Source organism: Carcharhinus amblyrhynchos, chromosome 14 (genome assembly GCF_965287045.1).
Source record: "Carcharhinus amblyrhynchos chromosome 14, sCarAmb.v2.hapA, whole genome shotgun sequence".
Classification (NCBI taxonomy): domain Eukaryota; kingdom Metazoa; phylum Chordata; class Chondrichthyes; order Carcharhiniformes; family Carcharhinidae; genus Carcharhinus; species Carcharhinus amblyrhynchos.
This window is the reverse complement of record NC_137337.1, coordinates 2,049,691-2,067,650: the sequence shown is the minus strand read 5'-3', so window position 1 is coordinate 2,067,650 and position 17,960 is coordinate 2,049,691. Positions and strand designations below refer to the sequence as shown.

At 44.3% G+C, this 17,960-nt stretch overlaps 1 protein-coding gene across 6 annotated transcripts in view; it reads right to left on the bottom strand.

The window, feature by feature from the left end:
- Positions 1 to 15,535, bottom strand: part of LOC145352383 (nesprin-2-like) — a 243,402-nt gene extending 227,867 nt beyond the window's left edge. For 5 of the 6 annotated variants that reach the window (XM_080202160.1, XM_080202159.1, XM_080202158.1 and 2 more), the window contains exon 1: positions 14,840 to 15,071. In XM_080202160.1, coding sequence (XP_080058286.1) covers positions 14,840 to 14,918 — 79 coding nt within the window. In that variant the 5' untranslated portion in view covers positions 14,919 to 15,071. Of the gene's footprint in view, positions 1 to 14,839; positions 15,072 to 15,469 lie in introns of those variants that run through there. The other variant, XM_080202157.1, reaches the window with a different exon arrangement.
- Positions 15,536 to 17,960: the final 2,425 nt, after the last annotated feature.

Genomic DNA, 17,960 nt, shown 5'->3' with positions numbered 1-17,960 from the left:
TTCTTGAAAATAGGAACCACATCTGCAATCCTCCAATCCTCCGGAACCTCTCCCATGTCCATTGACGACACAAAGATCATCGCCAGGCACTCTGCAATCACCTCCCTCACCTCCCACAGTAACCTGGGGTACATCCCATCTGGTCCCAGCGATTTATCTATCTTGATAGAATTCAAAAGTTCTAACAGATCCTCTTCCTTAATATCCACATACTCAATCTTTTCCATTTGCTGCAAACCTGTAGCAAAATCTCCCAGATCAGTTTCCACCGTGAATACTGAGGCAAAGTACTCATTAAGCACCTCTGCCATTTCTTCTGGTTCCACACAGACCTTTCCCCCTTCACCTTTTATAGGTCCTATCCATTCTCTTCTCATCCTTTTACTTTTCACATATTTAAAGAAGGCCTTGGGATTCTCCTTGACATTCTAGCGCATTACCATTGTTGAATCTGCCACTATCAATATTAGTGGGTAAAATATGTAGACATATGGGGATAGGGCCTGGGTGGGATTGTGGTCGGTGCAGACTCGATGGGCCGAAGGGCCTCTTTCTGCACTGTAGGGTTCTATGATCTATGAGAAGTATCTTGGTATTAATATAGTTGAAATGAAAGGAACAGTGTACAGATGCAGTGGCCAAGGTTCATACATCATTATACTGCTCCAGAAAATTAAAATCCTTTCCTGTAGATTCTGCAGTCATTACACTCATCTATATGGCTGTAGTTGAGACTACTATATTTTTTGGATGTCTCTCCTGATATTGCTTTTTTAAGAACGTTGACTCTTTAAAGGTACAGAGATTACTGAACCAAGTGGGAAGAGTATTTGATGAGCAGAATTTCTTGCTGAAATCAACTCTCAAAGAATGTTGACAAAAGTAAATGGTGTGATGAACAATGAGAATCATCCCTTGTCTTTATTACTGTGATGTGGAGATACTGGTGTTGGACTGGGGTAAACACAGTAAGAAGTCTCATAACACCAGGTTGAAGTCCAACAGGTTTATTATCAAATAAACTGGTTGGACTTTAACCTGGTGTTGTGAGACTTCTTTCTGTTTATTACTGTGCTCAGGGAACAGGCTATAGTCCCTCAGGTTCAAGGCAAATCAGTGCTCTTCTTGAGAAGAACTTTGAACAAGAGTTTAATATATAATATATATATTAATATACAAATGAAGATATGCACTCAGGGGAGGACTCAAGTTTCAATACCTATTTTAATTAAAGGAAATGACCCTAACCCTCTGATATGGTCCTTCTCTTACTTTTACTGTTAGTGTTGATTTACATGTAATTTTTATCACAAGAACGAGGTACTCAAAAGTGAATATCCATATGGACAATAAAGTGAAATTAAAAGAAAAGACTGCCCTCTGAAGTAACCTGGCATTTCAGCCTTGAAAGCAACACCTGCATTCAAGAGTTAAAAGAATGTAGGGTAAGTGCAGGGCACAGCACAGACCGCAGTAAACAGCAACCCTCTCCCCAGCTCACAGACAATCCCCTACACTTGGGCCTACACCAGACAGTAAACAATGAATATAATCATTAAGGACAAGGACAGATGGGGAGAAGTAGGTCAGAGCACAAAGGCCTCATTGTTATCAGCTCTGCAGGATGGATTCTCAGACACAACATAAAACGGAAAAGTGTGTCTCAGCCTCACACGCCACTGGAGGGGGAGACAGCAGATTAAACGCTTCGAGATCCAGCCCTCCCTCTGCCTACGTCCCAAACATTGAACAGTTACTATAATCTATACAGAGATCCGGAACTGCACTCCCTTAACTCCAGCAGTTTCACTTTTCTTTCCTTTGTTGATAAATCTGATGAGCTAACAAGACTCCTGGGTGGCCCAGTGCAATGATCTCAGAGCTAACAATATTAACACTGGATATACAGCACATAATGTGAGGATGCCAGCGTTGGACTGGGGTAAACACAATAAGAAGTCTCACAACACCAGGTTAAAGTCCAACCAGTTTATTTGAAAATAAATGCTCAAGCTTTCGGAATGCAGTTCCTTTGTCAGGTGAGTGGAAAGTTCTGATCAGAAACAGGGCATATAAAGGCACACACGGTTTACAGAATACTGAAATATGTTTCTGATGAGAACTTTCTGCTCACCTGATGAAGGAACAGCATCTGAAAGCTTGTGGGTTTACTATCAAATAAACCTGGTGTTGGACTTTAACCTGGTGTTGTGAGACTTCTTACAGTGTACACAGCACATACACAGGCCATTTGGCCCAACCAGCCCATTCCAGTGTTTATGTTCCATTCGAACCTTCTTCTGTCTTTTCTCACCTAAATCCACCATCATAACATTTATTCCTTTCTCCTTCAAATACTCATTTAGCTTCCCCTTAAATGCATCTATGCTATTCATTTCAATCACTTCTTGTGATAATGAATGCCACATTCTCATCATTCTCTCAGTAAACCAGCTGAGTGTGACTGCCCTTAATATCAAGGCAGTGTTTGACTGAATGTGGCACCAAAAAGCCCTAGTAAACCTAGAATCAACAGGAATTAGAGGGAAATTTTTCACTGGTTGGAGTCATACCTGGCACAAAGAAAGATGGTGGTGATTATGGGGGGGAGGTCTGTCATCTCAGTTCCAGGGCATCTCTGCAGGACTCCATCAGGGTAGTGTCATTGGCCCAGCCATCAATGACCTTCCCTCCATCGTAAGGTCTGAGATGGGAAGGTTACTGATGGCTGCATTATTCACAACTTAAATCCTCAGTACTGGAGCAGTTCATGTCCAAATGCTGCAATAACTTGTCAACATCAGGCTTAGATGTTACCAGTCTGCCATGAGGGACCTTGTCAAAGGCCTTACTGAAGTCCACATAAACAATATCCACTGCCCAACTCTCATCTTCAACACTTACTTGAAAAACTCAATCAAGTTAGTGAGACACGACCTCCCCTTCACAAGACCATGTTGCCTCTCACTAATATGTCCTTAGGAGCAGCCATTAATATGAATAGAGAGACCCAATACTTATTTCCATATTTTAATTATATTTTGTACCCATACACATCAGTGTCTACTCATTTCCACCTTTTCTCTCTCTGCTCCTCCACAGTTCCCAGCTTCTCACCATTTGGTAAATATTGTTTTCTTAAGTTAAAATTGGATGGTATCAGAATTTCCCAGAAAGAGCTCCATCTGCCAGTTCTGTCCAATCACTGAGTCAGTCAGTTTACAGCTTTCCGTTCCCATCAACATCACTGACTGTCTCACTGAACTTGTCTTCAGCGAGTGTGGCTACACTGAGAATCCATGCCTCTGCCGCCACTTCCCAACATTCAGCAACAACCTGACCAGGTTCACCTGGTTACTAAAGCAACACCACTAGAAATGCCCACACTAAAATGGATGGGGATAATCAGCAGGTGGAACCTGACTCAGGGATCTCGATAAAGTTGTTTTTAATCTCTTCTCACACAGTGATTAATACAACTGGCATGTTCCTTAATGTGATAGTGATGAAGGGAGGACACAAAGGGCCTCAAGCACTCTGACAAGGGTAAATACACAGGTGTGGGGCAGCGATGCTAAGCATTGAGGTAGAGTTATTTATAATTTGCTAGTCCTGCAAAGGAAGGTTACCTGGAATATAACAAAACACAACCCAACTAGACTTACCTGTAACATTAGCCAGTTTGACAGGTGCTTCCAGCTTTGAGGTTATTAACTCACTCTGTCATTACAGAGGGTGTGGCTGGGGAGGGGTAAGCATAGGGGGAGGTGTGGCTGGGGGGGAGGGTGGGCAGTGGTCATTGATACAAGTAACTGATAACTGGTTGCTGACAACAATAATTCACTTAGTTCCTTTAGTCCATTGTACGGGAGAGTAGGAAGTCTGACAACACCAGGTTTAAATCCAACCATTTATTTGATAGTAAACTCACAAGCTTGCAGGGTTTGCCCCTTCGTCAGGTGAATGGAGAGCTCTGGCCTCAGACAGGTATAGAACATGCTCTGTCTGAGGCTCAGATAGAGCATAGAACGAGAAAGTAGAACATGGAAGGGAATCATAGAATTATACAACTGAAGGAAGCCATTTGGTCTGTCATGTCTATGCCAGCTCTCTGTAAAAGCTCCTCAGTTAGACCTACTCATCTGCCTTTTCTCCATATCCCTGTAAATTAATACACAAGCTAAATTCAATGTTCTGGGGAGAGTCATGCAGTAGGTCTGTCATTATTCTAGAAATCCTGATACCACATAGCATTACACAGAGATAAACAGGCTATTCAGCCTAGGCAGTCCATGCTGGCATTTATCTTCCACTTAAGCTGACTTTCATCTTTCTCATCTAAATCTATCATCATAACCACCTATTTACTTTGCCCTCATACACTTGTCTTTTTCTTAAATGCATTCACTACAATCCTTTCCCTGTGTTCATGAGTTCCACATCCTCACTACTCTCTGTGGAAAGAAGTTTCTCCTGAATTCCTGACTGGATTTCTTGGTGACTATCTTATGCTGATGGTCTCTAATTCTGCACTTCCCCACAAGAGGGAAGATTCTATCGATATTGTGTCCATTCTATAAAATCTTTCATGATTTAAACACTTCTACTATGTCACCCCAGTCTCTTTTCGAAGAGAAAAGAGAATCAGACTGTTACGATCCCAGCTGACGTATAACTGGAGGGAAGACCCCAGAATGGAACCGTGGCTCAAGTCACCATAATCTTTACTTTTTTTAATAAAATGCGGAGAAACAGTCAGTGGACCGCTAATTAGTTTTAACACTGAGTAAAACACATTTATTAAATATGAAACAATTGGATAATAATACAATACTCCGTTACTCCCTCCTCTATTTTAACAATTACATACGGGTTTTAACATTAACACAGATTACAAAGTACAGCTTAAGCTACAATGGTTTCATTGATACACCAAATCCCTTCTAAGCACACAGTATGACTGTAGTCAAATACACATTCCACTCTGAACCCAAGTTAGTATCTGTGGATTTCTCCTCATAATCCCCCCAGATGATTACCACATGAACGTTGCCGAAATCAACTCCCAAAAACACGCTGAAAATCTCTCATAATAATAATGCTTTCCCTGAGCGATTGGCATTCCAAAATCCAATCCATATTTTCCTAATGACTTTTTTGTACAGAACTTCCCTTCCACATCTACTACCAAATCCCAACCAGGGGGTTATATCAACTTTTTTAGGATTTCTTTCCCTTCAAAACTTTCAACAAACTCCAAGATACAGCCACCGATTTGCACAATTATTTCAAATAATGTCTCCCAAACTACAGTAATTTCTCTCAAATCTTACTACGTCTATTAAATTAAACCCGCTTAAAACTAGTCTGCCAATACAAATGCAAATCCCTTAAAGCTACCTTTGTTTTCCTAACAATTGTCAATCTTTTCCTGATGTGCATATCCACATATTTCTGGTATTATCCTTGTAAATCTTCTCTGCACTCTCTACAGTGTCTCTACATTTGTGTTAGAACATAGTGACCAGCACTACAGCAATATTCCAAGAGTCGTCAAACCAAGGTTTGCTACAAGCTTTGCATAACCTTCTAATTTTAATCCTGTCCCTCGAGAAGTAAACCCATTGGCTTGATTTGATTTTTTATTATCTTGCCAAGTTGTGGAGTAACTTTTAGTGATTGACATAGTTGTACTCTGAGATTTCTCTGCTCTTCTACTCCACCCAGAATTGAACATTCTAATTCAAGAGTCATCTCCCTACTCTTCCTACCTCACATTTATCTGTGTTGAATTTAACTTGTCAATGATTTTCCCAATCCAGGGATTTATTAATATCCTCTGTAATTTGATGCAGTCATGTGAACATGCAAATTAGGAGCAGAAGTAGGTCCCTAATTTTTTAAACAATGCCCCCTATTTCTAGACTTACTCATGAGAGGAACCACTGTTTCCAGTCCACCTTGTCAAGACCATTCAGGATCTTATGTAGTTCAATCACTCTTTTCCAGTGCAAATATGCCCAGTCTGTCCAACCTTGCCTCAGAGGTCAACCTGTTCATTCCAGATATCGATCTAGTTAACCTCCTCTGAGCCATCTCCAACGCATTTACATCCTTCCTTAAACAAGGTACCAAAACTGCACACAGTATTCAAGATTTGGTCTCACCAATACATAACTGAAGCATATCATCCTTACTTTTCTGTTCAGTTCCTCTCATGATAAAGTACGCATTCCATTAACTTTCTTAATCGCTTGGTGTACCTGCATGCTAACTTTTTGTGACTCATGCACAAGAACACTTAGATTCCTTCACACCTCAGAATTCTGTAGCCACCCTCCTTTTAAGTAATGTTCTGCCTTTTTATTCTTCCAGCCATAGTGAACAACTTCACATTTTCCCACATTACACTCAATCTGTCAGATCTTTGCTCATTCACTCAACCTATCAATAACCATCTGCAATTCCTTATGTACTCTTCACAGCATACTTTCCTACCTACCTTTGTGTCACCTGCAAGTTGAGCGACCATGCCTTTGCTCTCCTCATTTTAGTATTGATACATCTGTAATTTAGTGTGATCTGCAAATTTTGAAATTGTATTTTTGATTCCAAAGTGCAAATCATTAAATTGTGAACAGAAACAGTCCCAGGACTGATCCTTGTGGAACACCACGTCCCATCCACTGGATAACTACTCTATTCCAGTGATAGTGACCACAATTCGGTTACGTTCACCTTAGTGATGGAAAGGGATAGGCATGAACCTCGGGCCAGTGGTTTTAGTTGGGGGAAGGATAATTATGAGGCTATTAGGAGAGAATTAGGAAGCATAGGTTGGACTAGGAGATTACAGGGACTGGGAACGTCCGAAGTGTGGAGTTTTTTCAAGGAGCAGCTACTGCGAGTCCGTGATAGGTATGTCCCTGTCAGGCAAGGAGGAATTGGTAGGGCTAGGGAACCGTGGTGCACCAAAAAAGTTGATTCGTTGGTTAAAAGGAAAAAGGAGGCTTATGTTCGGATGAGACATGAGGGCTCGGGTAGTGCACTAGAAAACTTTAGATTGGCTAGGAGGGAGTTGAAGAGTGAGCTAAGAAGGGCTAAAAGAGGACATGAGAAGACTTTGGCTGATAGGGTTAAGGAGAATACTAAGGCGTTCTATAGGTATGTCAAGAACAGAAGGTTGGTTAGGGCAAGATTAGGGCCAGTTATAGACAGCAGAGGGAAGTTATGTGTGGAACCGGAGGAGATTGGAGAGGCATTGAACCAATATTTCTCTTCGGTGTTCACGCAGGGGGACATGGATATAGCTGAGGAGGACACTGGGTTGCAGGGGAGTAGAATTGACAGTGTTACAGTTGATAAGGAGGATGTGCTGGATATTCTGGAGGGTCTGAAAATAGATAAGTCCCCTGGTCCGGATGGGATTTACCCCAGGATTCTCTGGGAGGCAAGAGAAGTGATTGCAGAGCCTCTGGCTCTGATCTTCAGGTCGTCGTTGGCCTCTGATATAGTACCGGAAGATTGGAGGTTAGCGAATGTTGTCCCATTGTTTAAGAAGGGGAACAGAGACTTCCCCGGGAATTATAGACCGGTGAGTCTCACTTCTGTTGTGGGCAAGGTTTTAGAAAAAATTATTAGGGATAGGATTTATAGTTATTTGGAGAGTAATGAATTGATTGGAGATAGTCAGCATGGTTTTGTGGTGGGTAGGTCGTGCCTTACTAACCTCATTGAGTTTTTTGAGAAAGTGACCAAAGAGTTGGCTGGGGGTAAGGCAGTGGACGTGGTGTATATGGATTTTAGTAAGGCGTTTGATAAGGTTCACCATGGTAGGCTTCTGCAGAAAATGCAGATGTATGGGATTGGGGGAGATCTAGGGAATTGGATCAGGAATTGGCTAGCGGATAGGAGACAGAGGGTGGTGGTTGATGGTAAATATTCATCATGGAGTTCGGTTACGAGTGGTGTGCCTCAGGGATCTGTTTTGGGGCCACTGCTGTTTGTAATTTTTATTAATGATCTGGATGAGGGTATAGTTGGGTGGATTAGTAAATTTGCTGATGACACCAAAGTCGGAAGTGTGGTAGATAGTGAGGAAGGGTGTCATAGTTTGCAGGGTGACTTAGACAGGTTGCAGAGCTGGGCCGAGAGGTGGCGGATGGAGTTTAATGCGGAGAAGTGTGAGGTAATTCACTTTGGTAGGAATAACAGATGTGTCGAGTATAGGGCTAACGGGAGGACTTTGAATCGTGTGGATGAGCAGAGGGATCTAGGTGTATGTGTACATAGATCCCTGAAAGTTGGGAATCAAGTAGATAAGGTTGTTAAGAAGGCATACGGTGTCTTGGCGTTTATTGGTAGAGGGATTGAATTTAGGAGTCGCAGCGTTATGTTGCAACTGGACACAACTCTGGTGCGGCCGCACTTGGAGTACTGTGTGCAGTTCTGGTCCCCACATTACAGGAAGGATGTGGAGGCTTTGGAGAGGGTGCAGAGGAGGTTTACCAGGATGTTGCCTGGTATGGAGGGAAGGTCCTATGAGGAGATGCTGAGGGATTTGGGGTTGTTTTCGCTGGAAAGAAGGCGGCTAAGAGGGGATCTTATTGAAACATATAAGATGATTAGAGGTTTAGATAGGGTGGATAGTGATAGCCTTTCTCCTCTGATGGAGAAATCTAGCACGAGGGGGCATGGCTTTAAATTAAGGGGGGGTAGTTATAGGACGGATGTCAGGGGTAGGTTCTTTACCCAGAGGGTGGTGAGGGATTGGAATGCCCTGCCTGCTGCAGTTGTAAATGCGCCTAGTTTGGGGGCGTTTAAGAGATCCGTGGATAGGTTTATGGACGAAAAGGGATTGGTTTAGGTTAGTGGGTCTTTGTTTTGTAACTGGTCGGCGCAACATCGTGGGCCGAAGGGCCTGTTCTGCGCTGTAATGTTCTATGTTCTATTCCCATTCTCTGATTCCTCTGGCTCCTTGAAACCAGGTGAGCAGTTTGGTCGCCGCACTTACGCAAGGATATTTTGGCCTTGGAGGGAGTGCAGAGGAGGTTTACTAGGCTGATACCGGAGTAGAGGGGGTTGAGCTATGAGGAGAGGCTGAATAAACTAGGCTTGTACCCGTTAGAGTTTAGAAGAATGAGGGGAGATCTCATTGAGACATATAAGATGATGAATGGGTTGGATAGGATACAGGTGGAGAGACTCTTCCTGCTCAGAAAGGACAGTAGGACTAGGGGGCACAGCCTCAAGATAAAGGGGGGGCGGTTTAGAATGGAGTTGAGGAGGAACTTCTTCACTCAAAGGGTGGTGAATCTCTGGAATTCTCTGCCCGTTGAAGTGGTGGAGGCTGCCTCGCTAAATATATTTAAGACGCGGGTAGATAGGTTTTTGATAGGCAAGGGGATTAAGGGTTATGGGGCGAAGGTGGGAAAGTGGAACTGAGCCACGTCAGATCAGCCATGATCTTATTGAATGGCGGGGCAGGCTCGAGGGGCTAGATGGCCGACTCATGCTCCTATTTCTTATGTTCTTATGTAACTAACCCTTTGCTGTACCTGTCCTGGGAACATTTGATGGGGAAAGTAGAGGGAGGTTTACTCCGTATTTAACTCCAAGCTGTACCAATTGTGGAAGTTTGATGGGGTCAGTGTAGAGGGAGCTTTACTCTGTATCTAACCCTGTGCTGTCCCTGTCCTGGGAGTTTTGATGGGAACAGTGTAGAAGGAACTTTACTCTGTATCTAAACTGTGTTGTACCTGTCTGGGGAGTGTTTGATGGGGACAGTGTAAAGGGGATTTTACTCTGTATCTAACTCCGTGCTATACCTGTCCGGGGAGTGTTTGATGGGGAACAGTGTAGAGGGAGCTTTACTCGGTACCTAACCTTGTGCTGTCCCTGTCCTGGGAGTGTTTGATGAGGGACAGTGTAGAGGGAGCTTTACTCTGTATCTAACCCCGTGCTGTACCTGTCCTGGGAGTGTTTGATGGGGACAGTGTAGAGGGAGCTTTACTCTGTATCTAACCCTGTGCTGTACCTGTCCTGGGACTGTTTGATGGGGACAGTGTAGAAGGAGCTTTACTCTGTATCTAACCCCGTGCTGTACCTGTCCTGGGAGTGTTTGATGGGGGACAGTGTAGAAGGAGCTTTATTCTGTATCTAACCCTGTGCTGTACCTGTCCTGGGGATGTTTGATGGGGGACAGTGTAGAAGGAGTTTTACTCTGTACCTAACCCTGTGCTGTACCTGTCCTGGGAGTGTTTGATGGGGACAGTTTAGAGGGGGCTTTACTCTGTATCTAACCCCGTGCTGTACCTGTCCTGGGAGTATTTGATGGGGGACAGTGTAGAAGGAGTTTTACTCTGTACCTAACCCTGTGCTGTACCTGTCCTGGGAGTGTTTGATGGGGGACAGTGTAGAGGGGGCTTTACTCTGTATCTAACCCCGTGCTGTACCTGTCCTGGGAGTGTTTGATAACACAGCATACATCCTTCATTAGAACAGTAATTATACTTCAAAATGACTTAATTGACTGAAAAGTGTTTATGGATGTCCTGAGGTTATGAAAGACGCTAGAGAAATGCAAGTCAGTGCTTTCCAGGTCTAATTGTCCCATCATGCTGAGCACAAAGTAATGCTTCAAAATCCATATAAGTGAACAAGAGGTTGAATAAATCACAGGCTGTCAGTGAGTGGAGGCTCTGGCAGTGAGTGGGAATCAGGCTGCTGCATGCCGAAGATTTTCCATCCCAACCAGCCGTGTGTTTACCTCCTCTGTCTTTACTTTTGTCACCATTGGCAACAGAATAAACGTGCCAGCCCACAGCGGAGGGAAGGTGCTCTTGTTCCACGCCTGTGCAGGTCAAACATGTTAGAGGGTGTGTTAGAGGCAACTACTGAACTTTGATTTCCAAACTCTGGGCGTCAGTTTAACCCATATGGCTCTCCCTCTTTCTCTCAGTGTCCCTCTGTGAAGCTAAACTAGTACACTCCATCGAAATCTATTAATCTTACACAGCATACTCCCCTTCCTTCTGACCTCGAGGACCTGTGTTAACCATCCCAAGATTGTAAAGCTAACACTGTTTGGTGGGTGCTTTAGAAAACAAAAGACACAGTCATCGAAGTTTTCAACTAATTTGCAGTTAAAGCAAAGATCCCTCAATTCTGCCCCTCCCTCACCCCTATTCCTCTCTCATCTCCCCTGCTCCTTCTCTTCATTTTGTCCTTTTCATCATATCCTCTCCCCAATTCTGAACTCTAGGTTGACAGGCTGCCACGGAATGGATGAAGGGTGTAGCTTCAATTCTTTGGAATAAGACAAGTAGCAGTGAGCTGGGACAGTGGGAGGGGATTATAAGTTACCAGCTTCTCCACCACAGCTAGTGTAACACTAAACTAACACTTACTCTCTGAACCTCCTCACACCTGTGTGACCTGCTCCTGTCCATCTCTCACTGTAATCATCTGTAACAGGAACAAGTTCACTAACCTGGCTTCATTCTCAATGCATTCTTTGTTCTAGTCTAACAAACCTGGTTTGTTTTTTCCCTTCTGTGTATATGAGCTATTTTTATTTTAATCCCCGCCCATATATCATTCACTTGTCTCCAAGAGGTGACGTAGGGCTCGGTTGCTAGGCTCCAGGCAAATTGCCCATCAAATCATTGTTGGAAAGGTGTATTGGAAATGTTCCTCCTCTTTGTATGGGGAGAATCCCAGGTCTTTTCCCTGTCAGGACACTGGCGAGGACCAAAATTAACCATCAGAGGACAGGGGCTTTTGCACCACATTCCTCTTGCCCCTCTCACTGGCCACTGCCTTCCTTATATCCTCACTGAGTGTGCCTCTGTGTGTGTGTTGTTCATGTCTGTGTGTGTGTGTGTGTGTGTGTGTGTGCCTGTGTGCATGTGCGTGTGTATGTCTGCATGTGCATGTGTGTGCACGTGTGTGTGTGTTTGCATGTCTGTGTGTGTGTCTGCATGTCAGTGTGTGTATCTATGTGTGTGTGTAGGTGTGTGGATGTGTGTGGGCGTCTGTGGGTGTCTGTGTGTGTGTTTGTGTGTATGTGTGTTTGTGTTTATGTGGGTGTGTGTGTGTGGGAGTGTGTGTTGTGTGGGTGTGGGTGTGTGTGTGTTGTGTAGGTGTGGGTGTGTGGGCGTATGTGTGTGTGTAACCATGTTTGTGTGTATGTGTGTGTGTGCCTGTGTGTGTGTGCCTGTGTCTGTGCATGTGTGTGTATGTATGCATGTGTGTGTGTGTGCACATGCGTGTGTGTTTGTGTGTCTGTGTGTGCACATGTGTGTGTGTGTGTGTGTGTGTGTGTTTTTGTATCCATGTCTGTGTGTGTGTGTGTGTGTGTGTAGGTATGTGGGGGAGTGTGCACGTGTGTGTGTCTATGTGTGTGTGTTTCTGTTTGTGTGTGTGTGGGTGTGGGTGTGTGGGTATGTGTGGGTGTGGGTGTGTGTGGGGGTGTGTGGGTGGGGGTGGGTGTGTGGGTGTGTGTTTGTGTGTGTTTGACCACGGGGTTACAACAACTGACCATTGCTGTTCTCGTTGAATTGACACAAAGGGTGGGATTTTACGGCCTCGCTTGACCTGAGATGGGAAAATGCCACCCGAGGTCAATGGGTCTTCCCATTGTCTGCCCCTCGCCCTCTCCGATTCCCATGGCAGGCAGGGCAGTAGAATTCCAGTGAAAGGCTCAAACACACACTCATAGATGACCGCACAAGCACAGACACTCACATGGACAAAGAAAAGGGAACTCAGGTGAGAGTTATCAATCAAGATTCAAACACTAAATCACACAAAGAGATGTTAGGACACACAACCAAAGCTTAATCAAAGAGGTAAGTTTTAAAATCTGAAAAAGCTGGAAGTACTCAGCAGGCTGCAGAAAATTACAGAGTGAGGAAAGTGAGGTGTGAACACGTGGATGAACATTTTAAAATTGAGGCATTGCTAGGCCAGTTGTCAATGAGACTTGGCACTTTAGGACATGAAGACACCAGCACACATGAGGACAGCCTCAACCGGGATCTTCGGTTCATGTCACACTATTTGTAACCTCCACGGCTTGCAAAATCTCACTAACTGTCCTGGCTGGAGACAATAAGACCTCTTTAACCTGTGCTTGGCTCTCTCTCCACTCACATTGTCTGTACCTTTAAGACTTGTTGCCTGTAAAGACTCACATTCCAACCATTCTCTTATAATTTGAGTTTGTGCCTGTATATGCCCTGTTTGTGAACACAAGTCCTCACTCACCTGATGAAGGAGAGAGACTCTGAAAGCCTGTGGTTTGTGCTGCCAAATAAACCTGTTGGACTTTAACCTGGTGTTGTGAAACCTCCTACTGTGCTTACCGCAGTCTAAACCTGGCATCTCCACATCATGACTTGAGGATATGGGCAGCAGAGTTTTGGGTGGGCTGAAGTTTAAAGAGTTTGGAAGATTGCAGACCACCCAGCAGAGCTATCATAAACATGGCACACTACATGAAAACAACGCCTAGATTTCAAAAATATCTAATTGGCTTTGGTACATCCTGAGGTCATGAAATCACCTATAGAAATATGACCAGATCTTTCTGCCTTTCACACCTTCCCAGGTTGCAAGGAATCCTGGACAATAACTAAAAGCAAGAGCTTGGCATACCTTTCCCCTTCCTAATCTAAAAGAGTTTAAAATCAATTAGAGCAGGCCTGGGTTGAAACATGGGGTTTGCAGCTCTGTGTGCTGTGTCCAACGCTTGGATATTTCAGTCCAGCATTGTAAGCGAGTATGCAAACATACAAGAACACAAGAATTAGGGGCAGGAGTAGACCACTTGGTCTCTCAAGGCTGCTCAGCCATGCAACAACATTATAGCTGATCCGACTGGATATAAAGGGTAAGGGGTTTTAGTTCAGTTAGTTTTAGTTCAGTTGGTTCAGGTGCAGGCTTGGAGGGCCAAAGGGCCTGTTCCTATGCTGTAATTTTCTTTGTTCTTTGATTGTGGCCTTAACTCCATTTTCCTGCCAACTGCCAAAAACCCTTCACTCCCTTCTCAATCAAAAATCTATCAAACTCAGCCTTCGGACGTACTCAATGACCCACCCTGGGTGTGCCTGTGGTTTGTTTCACCTCCCAGGCTTTTTCCTTGTCCAGAGCATGTTTAGATATTCTTTTCACGGCAAGCCGTGGATGCAAATAGGAGCAATTTTCATAAAATAAGAACTAAAGCAAGCAGCTTCAAACGAGAAGAGGCAAAAGGTGTGAGCAGCATGTCTCTGATGAATGAGCTAACAGCCGATGGGGAGCTGCTTTTATCGCACCTTTAGTGTTCTTTCCAATCAGTGGGAAGATGAAGGAGTAAAGTGGATATAAAGCAGGTGGTCCATTCCCTATTAGCTGCTTCCTGCTTGCCTGCTCCCACCCAGGTAATTTTGCCACCTTATTTCCTTCACCATAGAGTTTGCCATCAATCACCACATTCATCACAGCAAATCCAAAACCTTCCCTCAGAAATTCCTACATATGAAGAGAGAAAGGGTTTTGCCCTCTTTCTCCCCACCCTCCTCACTCCCCCTGCCTTCCTTATTGCATCTACTCTCTCCACCCTCCTCCCCTCTCGTTCCACAACCCACCCTCCCCTCTCCTCCACACTCCATGGCAAATGCATCATTAAAATAGGAAGATGGTCCCTCCTAGAGTGAATGGCTTTGATAGCTGGGCACAGTTTACAGACAATGGGATTTGGTTGTGTTAAAACAGGCATCAGCGATCTGTTGATTCACCAACACCTTAGACAATCTTATACCTTGGCCCCCTTCCTTCCTCACCCAGAGTCTCTTACCTTGCAACACGCCCTTCACATTGTCGATGTCCGCCCCTTCCTCTGCCTCCACAGCTTCTGTATCACCTGCAGACAGCATCGTTCCCACTCTCTGGTCCTGCAGATGATGTGAGTAAATGTTATCAATGGTGCAGAGAGAAAGAACTAAAATGATAGGCCTTTAAAAAAAAATGGGGCTACTTTGGAATTCCACTCCTGCTTCCTGCCAGGAGTGAAACCATCGGTGTTTAGTTTCTGCTCCACCGCAGAACTGTGCCGAGTTGAAGGAATAACACCAGTGCTGACAAGGCGAGCTCCACCCAAAGGAAATATCTGAATTGATTTTTTTGGTGTAGCACTATTGTGTCTGTAAATGATCTACTCACTTGGCCCCAATCCAGGCAAACCTAATTTACATATTATTACACTAAACAAACTTTCACACTGTATCAGAGAGAGCCAGCACAACCTGGACACTCTCTTTTCCTCGGATTCGCTGATCTACAAATCAAAACAGAAAGGACTCCTGGTTCCTCTCTCTCTTTCTTTACCTCTCTATTCTGCATTGTAACCCAGCTCCTACATTGCAATTGCTCAACGTGACCTGTCCCAAGTTCCATGTAGTTAACTTCCTCTCAATCAGACACTCACTTGTTACAATAATGGAGTTGTTGACTCATCACAGCAATCAATCGCCATTGACGCGTCTACAAAATATATTTCTGTGTAACCGTTCAGTCTCGCTGCTGCTTGATTCAGAGACGGAGTAACTTCAGCTCCTGTGCCTCAGGCTGATCTCACATAGGCTGACAATGCTTACCTCGGAATCTGACACTCACTCGGAACCCAGCGCCCATTCATTCCAGGGAAGGGCTTGGCAATGTGATTTTTAAAAATGCAGTTCCATCTCTTATTCTAGTATCTAAGCAGCACAGACATGTAGAGACAAAAACCACCCCAAATTCAAAGCAGTTCTCTGTTTTCTATCCTCCGCTCTTGAAGGTGCTGACTCTCACTGGGGAACAGGATCCCCCTCCTCTCCTGAAGGTGCTGACTCTCACTGGGGTACAGGGTCCCCCTCCTCTCCTGAAGGTTCTGACTCTCACTGGGGTACAGGGTCCCCCTCCTCTCCTGAAGGTGCTGACTCTCACTGGGGTACAGGGTCCCCTCCTCTCCTGAAGGTGCTGACTCTCACTGGGGTACAGGGTCCCCCTCCTGTCCTGAAGGTGCTGACTCTCATTGGGGTACAGGGTCCCCTCCTCTCCTGAAGGTGCTGACTCTCACTGGGTATGGAATCCTTCTCATGATTACTGCATTTTCCACTTCTTTCATTTCACTGTTTGAGTACAATCTTCAGCTGCTGTTTAGAATAGCCTATAAACTATTTTTTCTCCTGTCTCAGTTACAGTTCATATTTTTCTTCAATTGATCTCTCTTTCATTACTCTTCATATTTTTATAGAGCATTTACTGTTGGCTTTGAAAAATTTTGCAAGATTTTGCTTCACATTCCATTTTGGTACTGCTTCATCCTTTTTATCTTTGTTGCTCCTTATAGCTCACCCAGTTCAGAGGACTCTGCTTTTATTTTTGTAAGCTGCTTATCTTGGCACTGTTTCTCAGCTCATCACTTGACGATGGTTAGTCACGTAAGTGGGACCTTGGCCTTTTAGGGGTATATACGGGGTTTTGCATTGTAACAAATACTTTGAATACTTTCCACTGTTTGTCTGTATGGTTATGGGCTGACGCTCCAGTACTGAGAGAGTGCTGCACTGTCTGTCAAATGGTTGCACTATTTTAAAGAAAATAAGCAGTGGAGTTCTCTGCAGTGTGCTGCCCAAAGTTTACCCCTTAACCAAGAGCAGTAAAGCTGGCCTGATGAAGGGGAAGTGCTCTGAAAGCTCATGCTACCAAATAAAGCTGTTGGACTTTAACGTGGTGTTGTGAAACTTCTTACTGGGTCACTCCAGTCCAACGTCGGCATTTCCACATCAAGAGCACTAAAAGAAGATGATCTGGTGTTTATCACATTGCTGTTTCTGAGAATTTGTCTTGCATTTTCTGGAACAGTGATTACACTTCAAAACTATTTACTTGGCTGTGAAGGCCTTTGGGATGCCCTGAGGTTGTGAAAGGTGTAAGTCTTTAAAAACATAAGAACATAAGAAATAGGAGCAGGAGTAGGCCATCTAGCCCTTCGAGCCTGCCCCGCCATTCAATAAGATCATGGCTGATCTGTACAATTCAGTCCACTTTACTGTTGTCAATTTATGTCTTGCTCTTTTGATGTTTGCCTGTGTTTTACGCTTGCAGTGGGACTCTCCCACGAAGCTCTGCTTGCGCCTCTGCTCCTCCCTGATATAGCAACCAAGATGTCAACTGCATTCAAACTGCCCACTTAAAGCTCTAATTTGGGAGAGCAGTAAGGGAACCAGCTGTCCCAAGCTTTGACACTGGCATAGTTGAGCATCCAGCAAATAGGGGAAAGGTTGTGACAGTCCCAGGATGGACTATTCCATTCCTGTGAAGTGAATGAGCTGGCTAAAACCACACTCCTGTCCTGAGCATAGCAAACTGGCTTGTTTAGCTGCATCACACACAATGTTCCCACTCTGATGTTTATATGTCCATCATCAAACGTCACAACTATCATCTGTACCACCGAAATAACCCTGAGAACACTCCAATCAGCAGTGCAGTACCTTCCAGACAGCTGTTTGTTCTACCCCATCTCCAGTGCAAATGTCTGAAATCTTTCAATCCTACTCTGTTCTGGCTTCTCTGCTTCTCCAGTTCTGGCATCCGGCACATTGTGCTTTTAACTGTCCCACTTTTGGTAGGTGTGCTGTCAGCTGCCTAGGTCCCTACCTCTGGAATTCCCTCCTGCAACCCCTTTTCCTCCCCACCTCTCTCACCTCCTTCAAAAATCTCCTCAAAATCGACCTCTTTGACCAAGTGTTTGATCATTTGTCCTGACATTGTCTTCTTTGGTCTGGTGTCAGTTATTGATCTGTAATATTTGTATAGCATCTTTCAATGGTTTTGTAATGTTAAAAGCACGATATTAATTTAGATGGTCATGTATGTTATCTTTTTCTAAATTCATACATGGCATTTGGACATCACCGGCAAAGCCAGCA